A 13,567-nucleotide genomic window follows, 5' to 3' on the forward strand; every position below is an offset into this window, starting at 1 on the left:
AGTTTCTTGGCACTGCAGCTGTTGCCTGCCCTGTGAAGACACCTTGGCTCTGGCACTCTGTGGAGCTCCTCAGCTTCCTTGACCGCGGCTCCCAGTACTTGACTGTGGCATTTGTCTCCCAGTCAGAAATGAGAAGAGACTCTCAGTGGTTAGAACCACCCAGTCCTTGAGAGAGCCCCAGAGTGTTACTTCTCCTCTGAACGCCTCCAGACAGATCCATCCCATCCTTCAACGAGGGCCTGGGGAAGAAATCATCCTACTGATGAAGGGCACTAGGTTCCTAGTGCAGTAACACTACCAAGCAAGGGCCTCCCTGTCATCTAGAAGGACAAAGTACTGCTGTCCTGTGGCCAGTCGTGCACAAGATGCCAACTTTAGGAACAAGCCCCATACTTCCAGTCTTCACACTTGAAACAATTCAGAGTGGAATGTTTTCTGGGAGTCTCTGGTCCAGTTCCACCAAAGAACACTAGGTTCAGCATCTTCAGCAGTCCTCCAGCACAGGGACTGTAAACAGCACACCCAGCTAAAGGCAGGGCACTCTCCCTTCAGGCAACTTCTCAAACTCCAGGAGCTGGTATCAGCCCTTCTGCCAGAACAGGGTGCCAGGCAGCTGCAGCCATGGTGAGGGCTGTGCCCTACAGCAGTTCAGAGCAGGCATTTACAGCAGGCAAGCCATTAGCACAAGTCCTCTCTTGCCCAGGCCAAAAGCAAAGACAGTACCCCCAAGGAGCATGAGAGTTGAATTCTGTTGCTTTAATTCTGCTGCTGCCTGGCATGATGGAGGATGGGGAGTGGGATGGGAGGTTGCTTGCAAGGATGCTGGGAAGCCTTGGGTGGGCTGTGGCTTTGTGCTGGGGGTAACCAGGGTGTCCTTACTGGTTTTGCCATGTGAGGCATGTGACTCACACACCACCCTTGCTGCTCCCAACCCAGACCAACCTTGGCTGCCAAACCCAGCACCTCTTCAGGCCTGGGCTAGCCCATGCAGAACAGCTCCCTGCCGCACTCAGCTGGATCACCTTCCCCCTTTGATGCTTCTAATTCTGGATGCCAGGTAAATTAGCCTTTGCAATACCTTGGAAGAGGGAAAGCTACCCACTGCACTGAATGCAATGCCTTGTCTTGGGGCTGCAAGTAAAAGGCACGTAGGTCAGACCTCAGGCAAAAACTCCAAAGGAGGAGAGCTGAGCAAAGACAGGGTTCTCAACAGATTAGCCCTAATCCAAAACACTCTTACCCATTTGAAACCCAGGGACTGGAAGCCTGAATCCTTCAGTCTTAGTTGCTGAGAAGCCAGACAGCTTCTGCAGTGCAGGAGAGCCCTTCTCGACATGCTCACCAGTCAGGAAGCCGTGCACAGGGCAGATGAGGACTTGCTTACCTGTACATACTGCAGCAGCCCAAGGTGTATGTGCTATACAGGTGTTAGCATAGCTAGGGCTGGAAGGGACCAGAAAGTCCCAGTTCTACCTCTAGAGCACAACACATGAGGGAGGTCTTGTGCCAGAAAGAGCTAACAGGAAAGGAATCAGGGAAGCAACAAACTGGTACCAGCTGAGGTGAAAGCAGCTCTCAAATCTCCTCGCTGATGCTTCTTCCCTTCCAGGCATTGCATCTGAGGCCATAAACTGCACAAGGACTAGGCTGAAAGCAAAGCACTCAAGAGGTGCCAAGGACAGGCTTTGACTGGTTGCACTCTTCCACCCTCCCAAAACTTGGGGCCAGCAGAGTTCCAGGTGGGCTGGGGAGGACATGACAAAGACTTGCTGGAGACAGAGACAAGCTGTCTTGCTGTGGCAGCTTGTCTCTCCTACCCCAATCACCGCCATGATCTACAGCATGACCTTGGTCTGTGGAGAGACAATCTCAGCACCCTTTCCTCCCCACCATCCCACCAGCGATCCTTCCAGAGCACCAGCAGCAGCCGCCTCTGGAAGGAGGACACAGCCATCAAGGTGATTTGTTGAGACGATCAAATAATAATTTACTGTGATTCAATCTGTGGCTTTGTACAGTTGCCGGGGTGGGGGGAGGCCAAAGGATGAGGGGATGGGGATAAAAAAAAAAAAAAAGTTGTTTGCCACAGGCTTGGGTGAAGTGTGAGATAGTCCTTGGAGGGCCTCATGCTCCCCCTGTCCTCTTCGTCCTGCTCCTCTCCCCCCCAGTACTCCTCCTCTGAATCCATTTGCTTCTTCCTTTGCTTCACCTCTTTCCTTGCACACTGCACAGTGGGAACTTCGCCAAGACAGGGTCCAGACAGCTGAAACAGAAGAGGACACTGATAAGCACCCATTCCCCATCAGAACAAGCAGGGCTGTTCCCAGCACTCACCCCTCACATTTTGGGATGACCCTGTTAGTGCTCGCAGAGCAAAGGCAAAAGGCTACACAGCTCTTAGAGGTCTGGGTCTGTCTCAGCAAAGCATCTGTCCATCTGCTGAAGGGAACAAGTCTTGGAGTCGGTGGAGTGATGGGTGAGCTTTGGGCACCTCATCAGAGCTTCTGCCTCTTTCTAAACCTCCTTGTGGGAAGGGGCATTGTTTGGCAAGACCTTTCCACCTCTTCCAGGGATGATGGGAACCACAAAATGAGTCCAGGGCAAATGCAGCCAAATTTTGTTGGCCACAACACCCACCCTTCTTCTCCCCAAATCCCAGCATGTCTTTGCCTCACTTCTTTTGTGCTTTGATGTTCCTCCCTCTCTGCACTGTCGGGCATTGCAGCTAGATTAAGCTGGGAGGTCTGGTTTCCAGTTTCTGCCTAAGCAGAAAAAGACATAGGCAACTTGCAGGGCACATTCTCTAACAGAGAGGAGTGTTTCCAAGTGACCCTTTCCCAACCCTTCTTGCCCAAGCTGCTGCTGCCACCAGGCTGTGACAAGGATTGGGCTCCTGGCAGTTGGTGTAAGGGAGCAGCAGTGCCTGCCAAGCCCATGCTGTCAGCTGTGAGCCAGAGCAGGAAACAAGCCTTGAGCTCATATCCCCATCCGGAGGAAACGTTCCTGAACATCTGGAGGACACAAACATCTGGAAAATCTCCCTTAGCAGTGATAAGTGTGCTGGGCACAGCATTCAGCTCGGCCCCCAGCCGACCTCACACGCCTCAGCTGGGAGGGAGGGGTGGGGTTCTGGGGTGGGTGTTTGCTCATAGGAAGCAATCGTTGCCAGCACTGTTTTGTTAGATTTTTCCTTGGGAGTGGGGGGCAGGAGGAAAATCTCTGCTGTGCTCATGGCTTCTAGCTCAAAAAGCAACAGAGGAAACCTGCTGTTCATCTCCACCTTCATGAGACCCTCTTAACACCATCTCTGGATATAGTGCACTTCTCTTTAGGACTCCAGCAGTTATTTCTAGGGGTGAAGGACCAGTTCAGGTGTTTGGAAGAATCCCCAAAACACATTAAGGGCAATGTGCATGCATGCATTTGTCCCAGTCCCAGACGTCCTTAGATACTGATCTCCATGGTGGACTCATCCCTCGTTACCCCTCTCTAACTTTCTGCCTTGAAGGAGTTGGTCACACAGACAGATGTTCCCAGGCCTTTTACTTAAAGCCAGCCAGCACATGCAGGGACAATAATAGGAACTATCCCTGACTGCTATCCAGCAGTGTTTTAAATAAACTCATAATTAAAAAAAAAAAATGAGGAAAGAAAAACAGGCAAGTGAACATAAACAATCTGAAAAATACTGTTTCTGGCTCCAGCACACACAATTTATAAAAGCAAACAGCCCTCTTATGGCTAATTCTCAACATTGCATCAGTTCCAAATAGCCCAGGGGATTTATCTAATGGAGAAAACTCTTCTGAGGAACACAGGACTTTTCACAGCGAGACAGGTCTACTCTAAAGCTTTAGGATGAGACAATTTATGTGAGTGCATTAGGAGGCAATGCACCCAGCCAGCTCTTCATCTGAACCCTTCTAGAGCCAGTCTGGTGAGCATGCAGTGATCTGTACACCTTCAACACCAGCTTAACTCCTCTTTCAGAACATCAGCATGGGAAGAAGCTTTCCCAGGGAAAGCACAACAAAGTAGTATTTTTTTAAATATTCAGTTGTATAGAATTTTGTTGCACAAAATGAGGGGGAGAAATAAAAACCCTTTCCTGCCATACCCTTCCTCAGGGAAGTGGGAATTTTTACTTACCTGTGTTTTCACAGAAAAACGCAGTATCAATCTGAAAGGTGTTTCATTAAACAATGCCTGCTGCTGAAATTGATCATGTTGCACTTGTTTGGCTAGTGCATCTGCACTCACCTCCTGCTAACGCTCCCCCACTGCACCTCAGGTCCTGCTTCCACCACTTACCATAGTCACGATACCACACATTTACAGTTCATGCAGCCGGGGCCGCTCTCATCTGGGGGATTCAGCTTGCGCAGCTTGTGCTGCCGGATCTCCCGCACCAAGGTGTAGAAGGCATCCTCAACGCCCTGGGGAAAAAGCAGGGCTTGAAGCAGCTGCCCACTCTAAGGACGGACAGTGGAGAGAGCTCTGCTCCCCACAAAGGTGTCCCTAGCACTATCCAGCAGTGCAGATTGCAGACTTGAAGGTACAGAACCAAGCTGGGAAGACTAACAAGGACCTGAGTGTGGCCCTCAAACGGAGAGCAAGACTGAATAAGCAACCATGAGGATAAGGATCTCTGAAGTCCCTGAGATTCATCAGCTCTCAGCAGTCTGAATGAGATCTACCACTCAAGAGAAAAGCCACCACTGGACCACTGAAGGTATCAGTTCCGTTTCCACCCCTGTGGGAGCTCTGGGAGCTCCACATGGTACTTTCAGGACTGGTATATTCTGCCAAAATAGACCATGGATGAGTTTAAGTAAGTGACTTGAGCTTAGCTGACCTGCAGTGACTATGGAAGTTATTCCAGAGCCTTGGAGAAAGCCCTGAGAAAGCATCTTCTCTTCACTGCCGCCATAGCATGATCATGCACTTCTTGTGATGGGAGGCTCAAGCCTGGACTGGGAGGGAACATCCTGAGGGAGGGAGCATTTAGCCTTGAGGAAGCAACTAAGCCCAGCCCTCACACCCATCTGTCTGCAAGGTGGTGCCTGCCCATTCCTGCCCCTCCAGGGCAGCAATAGAGGAAAGGAAGAAAAAGAACCTTTTGTTTAAAAGTCTCCTCCTACCTGTCTGGTTTTGGCAGATGTTTCTATGTAGGGGATCCCATAGCTCCGGGCCAGGTCCTGCGCTTGCCGGGTCTCCACTGTCCGCGCAGGGAGGTCACATTTATTCCCCACCAGCACCATGGGAACATCATCTGAGTCTTTCACCCTCTTGATCTGCTCCCTGTAAGAGGAGGAGATGTGAAGAAGTGAAGGAGCAGGTCCAGAACACTCCCCACCAGTTTTTTGTTAAGATTTGACATGTTGAATGCCTTGAGTTTTCAAGGAAATGTAAATAACTATGGCACACAAGAGAGTAAATAGCAAAACAGGGCATTTCTGGAAATGAAAACTAAACATACTTTTGCTCTTTAAATGCAGCTAGTTACAAAACAACTTGAATTATGACAATATTAAGACATGAACTTAAGATAGTTTAGGTTAAATAAAAATGAATTCTCAAGCAGTTACCTGTGCTATTTCCAACATTTTAGATCAAGTAATCCCCTCCAAATGGGGGAAAAAAAGTAAAAAATCACCTGCAACCAGAATTTGCTGAGCTGATAAAGCAGCTTTTGGCAGCTGTAACCTTTTCTGCAGATGCACAGGCAGTATTTGCTCCCTTTCAATTTAGTTCAGGTCACTCAAAGTTGAGAAACCAACTGGGAACTAAAAAAGCTGTAATGCTCACTTCTTCTTTCCAACATTGGATCTAGAACTAGGTGGGCGAGGATGAGATCTATCACTTCTAAAAATCTTGAAGGCCATTATGACCACAAAAAGTCCATTCAATTCCCTTCTGATAGATAATAACTTCCTTTGCTTAATAAATCATTTAACTTCAGATGCAAAACAGCTTTTTTTTTTTTTTTTGCTCATGGGTGCAGAACATTTAACATGGTTTTAATTTAACAAATAAAAGATTTTAAATGCCAATTTCTGCATTTTAATTGAATGCAAATCTCCATCCAAAGGCAGCTGGACATTCACGCACAAAAGAATCAATCATCTTTTTCTAATGTAGTAGAACATAGAAATGAAGTCTGACTATATGCACGATATGCCATAAAGCCATTTAAATGTTCTGTGTAACATCCTGATCAGCAAATGCAAGTACTAAATTTAGTGCACAGGCTACACTTAGCTGAAAAGAGATACCTCCAAATGGTTACTAACCAGGGAGAGCCAGCATTTCTCCGGGGAATATTCTTTTAAAAGTGCAAACACAAAGAGCACAGGCTAAAGGAGATGAAAGCTAGTGATTTACATCATGATGGCTTGAAATCAAGCCATCCTGCAAGCAATTTACAGGCACCAGCCCCAGCACAAGGATGAATGCTGCTCAATCCCTCAGGTGCTTTAGGAAAATCCCATCCTTTGTCCTTTGGTTCAGCTAAAAGAAGCCAAATTAGTGTACCTGTGCAGCTATTACACTGAGCAGCCTTTTGGATGAGACTGAAACATCTCAGCAGCTCCAAGCAGCACCTCTTGACTATGGAGCAAGGAAGGGATGTGCCTGTCCTCAGAACAACAGTATTACTGGGACCCTGGTTTATGATGAGGGACTGGGATACACAGGCCCTTGTGGGCAGTGACAGAGCAGGGACAGGCAGAGCCATCTCCTGCATCCACTGCAAGTGCCTGCCATCGCAGCCAAGGCTCAGAAGAAGGCACAAGCAGAGTGATCCTTCCCTAAAGTAGCATCGGGGTAAACAGGGAAGATTCCTGCTGTGTTTACATCACCCCCTTGACTCTTCAGCTCTGTAGGGGTGACATCAACAGAGAGGATAATTGGGATGGGTACTGGGATGGCATCCCTGCTTTGTCACCACTTTCCCATATATCTTCTTGGGCAAGTCACCTCACTGGAGCCCTGACTCCCCTTCTGCTCCATCTTTGCTCTGGTTGAAACCAAGCGTCAGTGGGGCAGGAGTCTCTCCCCATATGTGTGCAGCTGGAAGATCACAGCCTGGTCATGACAGTGGACAGCAGGGCAAGCAGCTCTCCCTGTCCTTCCCAGCCTCCCCTCCCAGCTCCGGGGCCAGCAGAAGTCGCTGAGATCGATTGCGCTAACAAAGCAATTCCACTAATTAGGGATGGAAGGGAGGGGGGCCATACAGGATCAGCTCTCTCTTTAGTCACCATAAACACTTAAACATTACATTACCAGGTCCCCAAAGGCCACAAGCAATCCCTTCGGAAGGGTTTTATTGGAGTCACTGACATTAGCCGTCTGCGCTGGCTCTTCCCTGGGGAATGGCCACTTGAGCTAATTGTCTTCGCTGGCAGTCTGTGCTTCCACCAAGGGGCCTGATCTAAAAGGGTGGGTAGGAGAGTGCAGCAGCAAGGCCTCCCCTTTGCACAGAGCAAGAGGTAAAGGGCCCTTCCCAGGATACTGACCTATACTGGTGAATATCTTCAAAAGACTTGGTGTTGTTGATGGCGAAGACACACAGGAATCCTTCCCCCGTTCTCATGTACTGGTCTCTCATGGCACTGTACTCCTCCTGCCCTGCAGTGTCCAAGATGTCTAACAAACAGGTCTCTCCATCGATGACTACTTGCTTTCTGTAGGAATCCTGCAGGCCAGGAGAGGGAAAGGAAGGAGGATGCATTAAGGGAGGGCTTGGATCTGGCTAAACAAAGGGATGCAGCGAGTGCATCCCTGGGAAGATGCCAGGTCATGCTGTGCCTGTGCTCAGCTTCCATTAGGGACGACTCGATCTCTTTCAAAAATGGGAGGGAAAGGAAAAATAATTAAAAAAACAAAAGGACAAAGGGAGCAGCTAAGCAGGTTTCTCCTTGTCTGTCAGAACCACAGAGAAGACAGCTTCCAGCTTGCTCTCCCCATTCCCAGCCATGCCGCTGGCAAGACCAGGTGCAGCTTCATCTCTATCATACCACATAGCCCTCAACAAGTATTTCCTAAGCATTGTTTAGTCTCAGCTCTAATTCCTTCTGCTGGACGAGGAAGAACACTCAGGAAAGGAGCTCTGGCCAGCCAGGGCTTCCAGTCACTATCTGTGATCTGCAGGCCTGGGAGATGTTTAAGATAACCTGGAAATCCAGTGCCTCCGATGCATCTCAAATCAGGCACCAGAGGCAATACTGCCATCAGTAAGGTTTCAGACGGGGTTTGATGGTAAGCCTCTTCTTTAAACATGAGAAAAAAATAAAAATCACACTGTGAACAGGGTGTTTCCCATAACCAGTCTGTGCCCAGAGGGCTCCATGAGAGGTAAGAACTATCCAGGCAGGTCCTTTGAAGTTGGGGGTTTTCCCTGCAGCAAAGGCAATCACAACTTGTCATAGATGTGAGAAGGTCTGGAAATCACCCAGAGCATCCCTCAAAAGGTTTCATTTTCACAGCAGGCTCCTCAAAGCACTGCTCCTCCCCACTATGCTCCTCCCTGAGCTCAGTCTCATCAGCAGGGATGCTGTGGGGCAGCCATGAACCGAGGACATCCCTCATCCCTCTCCAACAGCCATCCCCTGTGGACAGTGCAGCATCCTCAGCTGTCAGCAAGAGAAGGAAGCCAAAATGAAAGGTATGAAAAAGGTACAAGTCAGCAGTACAACCACACAGTGCTTTGCAGGGGCTAGGCAGAGGCTACAGCTGCAGTTTAAAATTAATTCAAATGTCGCCTGCTCTTCCAACGACCACAACAATGTTATCAGATGAGCTTTGCAGGTCTGCAGACAAACAGCTGACACAGCAAAGGGCACCAACAGGACCAGCAGCAGAACAGAAAGGGAATGGGGCCAACGTGGCCTCTATCCTTTGGTTCATTACAACAACGTCATTTGCTGGGGCTAATGAAAGTCTTTCCTCACCTTGCAGAGAGGGCTGTGAAATCAGAGATGAGATCTGCTCTGCCACGACCTTCTTAGCTGTGCCTTCCCAAAAAAGTGGACTGCTGACCCATCGACAATAAGCATGGAGTGAAAGGCTGGCTTTCAGCCAACTGCTCTGAAGGCAACTGGCAGGCTGCCCTGAAGGAATGTGCTCCCATTTCTAATCAATAATGTATCTGGAGCCTCCTTTGTGCAAGGGGACCTGAGTGCCTTCTCTGCCCCACAAAGCACCCTCCACCTCTGCAGCTTGGCTTGGGACAGAGGACCAGCCTCTCAGCACACATGTTCACAGTTAATTGCCAAGTCCCCAGTTCCAGGACGTTTCACCAGCACCCAGCATGCTGACAGAGAAGAGATCCCACACCTCAGCTCAGGTCATCAACAGGCTACCCATAAGGCCAGCCAGCTGGCTTACAAGGCACAGACATAAAACAATCTTGCAGAGGATGCTTTGCAAAGGAAGGGGACAAGCTCTCCCCGTCAATGCTTTGTGTACAGCTTCATTTGATCGCCCCTCCCCAGGAAGCTCAGGATGGCAGCTCAGCTGTCCCTGCCACACGACCAGGTGACATGGCTGCCACTAGCCCACACCAGCACCCTGCAGCCTCAGTGCTCCTCCGCAGCCCTGCATGTCCCACCCCACCCTGAGCAGAGGGGAATGCAGCCAGACCCAGCTGTGAAGTGCCAGGCAGCAGAAACAACATCTGTTTGGGGTTCAGACTCGAGATCCCAGGCGGATGCTGGGAGCAAGCAAATAGGCCAAGAGGCCCATTTGCTAAGCACTACAGACAGGATTGACCAGAGGTCTGGGAAGCCCATTACTAGCTAGCTGCTAGGAGTTGGAACATGAACTGAAGAATTTCTCAACAGAGTGAAATTCTTAATTCCATCCCAGCTTATTCACCATGGGACAATGCCAGTGGCATACCTTTCCTTGCTGCCTTGGCCCTCCTGTTCCCAAAACAAAGGTCTTAAGGCTCCTTGGCAGCCCAAGAGCTGGCCTGTGGGAGTGTGCTGTGGTGGGGTGGACAGCGTTGGAGTTACAGAGCCAAACGTCTGCACTGGTGAATCAGGAGGGGAGGAGGGGAACAGACACCCAATCAGGGTCTCTGCCTCAGACAGGAGAAAAACCTCCACGCCTCCTGCTCTGGGGAACATCTTCTCAGCGCACCCCAATCTGCTTGCACCCCCTTTGCAGCCCAGCCTGTGCTCAATCCATGTGGGCAGCGGGCAACATCTTTGCTCCATGCATGTATCATCTTCCCCCCCCCTCCGCCCTTTATCCTGCTCGTTTCAGCACTGCTGTGCTGCTTGTTAACTGGCTGAACAGTCATAGTCAGCTCCTGGGCATGATCCAAAGCAGCTTAGTCACAGGAAGGTGGTTTGTTGGTCACATTTTGATGGCTGGCAGGTAGCTCTCGGTCTCTTAAATCCCCATAAAATGAAGCATCATTAAAAGGAATCACCCCAAAATGAAGAGGTAGTTGGCCAGGGTAGCAGGGAAAACAGGGTACAACCAAGGGAGCTGCAAAGGCATCTGGGCTGGTGGTACCCGCAGGTGGAAAAGTACCAGGGGTGAGAGGGCTGCAGAGCAGCTTGTGGCAGCTTTTGGAAGAGGAGAACAGAATGGGGCTGGAGTGAACATTGGAGGAGAGAGCAGGCGTCTCCCAGAGCACTGCAGAAGTGCGTAGGGTGAAGAGGGTGTGCTGGGAAATGCCATGCAGGGTTTACATTCCCTGCTGCCTGTTTACATGGAGAAAATTCCCTGCCGGGTACGTACAGGGAGCAGGCAGCTGGAGACAAAAACCACAGGATGCCAAAATCCAACACATCACTGGGTAGGAGTTGCCTCTGCCCACCTAAGGTCCGTGCATCCTTGCAGATGTCTCCCCAGGGAGGGTGCTCTCCATAAACACTCTTTTAGCAAAAACAACCTGGAATGGGTTTCTGAGAAAAGTATACAATACTACTGGGGACAGCCATATGAGGGGAAGAGGAGCTGGGGACAAAGGCAATTGCATCCATAAGCAAGGAGACTCAGGAGCCCTAAATTAAATTCCAGTCTCTGCCACGGACCTTCTAGGTGACCTTGGCCAAATGATGTAATAGCACGTGCTTTTTAAGTGCTTTCTCTCCTTCCCGTCTGTAGGACTGTAATACTATTTCTGCCTTTCTACCAAGCCTTGTCTTGCTTGTTTATGTAAGTTGTAAGCTCTTCAGGGTGGGGACTACACATACAACACCTACCAGAATAGATTTCCCATCCCAGCTGGGGCCTTTAGCCATTATGATAATAATAACTGCAGAAACCACAGCTGCATTTATACACATCTGGTAGAGAATCCTTTAGGACTGCAGACAGGGAGGTTGTTGTCCAAGAGGCATGACAGAGCTGCAATTTGCCTTCCTAGAGTGGATTTTACTCCTCGTGCAGCACAGTGGCTACTGCCTACGTCTCACCCAACAAAGGTGTAAGCCATACAGAGGCTAATTAGCACATCGCTAACTATGGTGAAAGCAGATGGAGAATGGAATATATTTTTGAAAACTTAAAGAAAAAAATAATATCACAATGGATATTGAAGACTGAATCCTCCTCTGCCCCCACACAGCCTGTGAGGACCACAGGGTCCCTGCCTGCTTCTTCAGGCAGGGTGCTGAGCTAAACAGGTCAGTGCCGCCATCCACACTGACTGAGACACACACATCAGCCTTTAACTCCTTGTGAAGAAGCAGAGGCAGCACTCAGAGCCAGAGCAGTTCAGCTGCTCAGCATGTCTTGCTCAAACTGCAAGACATACATAATACAACCAAGCTCTGATAAAACCCATTTCATCAGTAAAGCTCAAAACATCCTGCAGAAAAAGTCAATACATTTACTCTGATTTCACAGGAGGAGAAATGGAAGCACAGGCACAAAATGGCTCTTCAACTCTAAACCTTTAATCCCTCCTTACGTTGTCATCTCGTCAGAAAGGAAGACATTAGTACTGCCTCTCAGCCCCTGCTCTGCCTGTCTCTGCTGCATTCCATGTCACCTCTCTTCAGCAGACACCACTACCCTTCTGCAGGAGATGTTAAGTCAGTCTCTGCGATCTCCGAACACACACATAGGGACTCAAATAGCTCTGCAAAGCAGAGGAACATCCTTGCTCAAGTTCAGACTTGAGACCGAACTGAGCATGCTCTGGGTTGGAGACAAGGTGGAGAAAAGCAAGTGGCAAACATGCAGACAGACAGACCCCATGCCCAGAGCCACTTACCTCTATCGTGGGATCATACTCATCAACAAAATGGTTCTGAATGAGCTGTATCGTCAAAGCACTCTTCCCAACACCACCTGCTCCCACCACCACCAGCTTGTATTCGGTCATCTTCCAGCTGACCCCAGCTCAGGACTTCCAGGAGCACCACCACCTGCAAGGACAAACATGGTAACTATGCTAAGAGAGGTTACTTTAAAATGGGCAAAATAATCCATCAAACCAAATATAAAAACTCTGTTCATATTGTGGTCTGTTGCAATCCTTCAGCCTGACTGTCCGGATGCAAACCTCACAGGTTCCTTGAGCAAACTTCAAGAGGTAGGAGAGCATTACTGATGAGAAAATAAGAGGTACAGGCTGTGTACATCAACTCCTAAAGTAACCAGTTTAAGAAGTCTGGTTTTGCAGAAGTGCTCAGCACTGTCCCCAGTTTACCTTATCTCAAGCTGACAATCTGAAATCTTTAGATAGATTTGAAACCCTTGGCCAACAAGGTTGGGATGTCAATTCCCACAAGAGCAGGAGAAAAGGTCCAGCCCTGCCCAAACATGTCTTACCTCCATGTCTTCACCCTCAAGGCTGTGTCAAACCTCAAACCACACAGTAGGGTTGAGACGGTGGCACATCCATGCCCTCTGCCTGTCCTCCAGCTAATGGTCCTACTCTCGTGAGAGGAAGGACTGCAGAAGGGGCATCCCTGCTCTCTGAGCTCAATTTGCCCCCCCAGCAAGGGGGAAAGAGATGCTGTCACAAAAGGTGCTGACGGACAATGATGGTTAGGATGAGGATGAGCAAACCACTCTTCTGAAGTACTGTGTGCCTCCTATGGCCCTTCAGCAGCAGAAGATTCACATCCCCCCAGCTCCTCCCTTAAATTTCTGCTCCAAGTCTGATGAGAAAGAGGAACTAACTCAGGAAGATTACAAAACCCCCAAGGTTTAAATAGAAATCCACCCTCATTGGACTGCACCCCTGCCCACTTAAAGTCACTCCAGGGTCACATACTCGTTCTCAGCCACCATCTGCAAGCTCTGGGGAAGCCACCCAAAATGCAGCAGGTAGCAGGAAGACAAGCTCACAGTTCCCCTTGTCAGACATCCTTCAGTGTACACCGGGATTAGAACCCCCTCCTCCATCCTCCCACCCTAGATAGTTAAATCACTCTACCCTCCTCCCCAGGCTTGTCAGCCCTGCTCCTAAACTCTGGAAGCTGCTACAAACTGCCAGCACAGGCTACTCTAGACCCAGACCACAGCTGATGCATTTGCTAATACAGCAAAGATCTAATGGCAAGGAAGCCAGAACTTTTTTGCCTTCAATCCCCACCTG

At 49.4% G+C, this 13,567-nt stretch overlaps 1 protein-coding gene across 2 annotated transcripts in view; it reads right to left on the reverse strand.

Moving 5' to 3' along the window:
- Positions 1–233: 233 nt before the first annotated feature.
- The window catches only part of HRAS (HRas proto-oncogene, GTPase), a 41,783-nt gene continuing 28,449 nt past the window's right edge, over positions 234–13,567 (reverse strand). For both annotated transcript variants that reach the window (XM_084208564.1, XM_084208565.1), the window contains 5 exons: positions 12,236–12,389; positions 7,518–7,696; positions 5,142–5,301; positions 4,312–4,436; positions 234–2,263 (listed from right to left, as the gene is read on the reverse strand). In XM_084208564.1, coding sequence (XP_084064690.1) covers positions 4,317–4,436; positions 5,142–5,301; positions 7,518–7,696; positions 12,236–12,346 — 570 coding nt within the window. In that variant the 5' untranslated portion in view covers positions 12,347–12,389 and the 3' untranslated portion in view covers positions 234–2,263; positions 4,312–4,316. The remainder of the gene's footprint in view (positions 2,264–4,311; positions 4,437–5,141; positions 5,302–7,517; positions 7,697–12,235; positions 12,390–13,567) is intronic.

Source organism: Fringilla coelebs, assembly GCF_963513975.1.
Source record: "Fringilla coelebs genome assembly, chromosome: 6".
Taxonomy (NCBI): domain Eukaryota; kingdom Metazoa; phylum Chordata; class Aves; order Passeriformes; family Fringillidae; genus Fringilla; species Fringilla coelebs.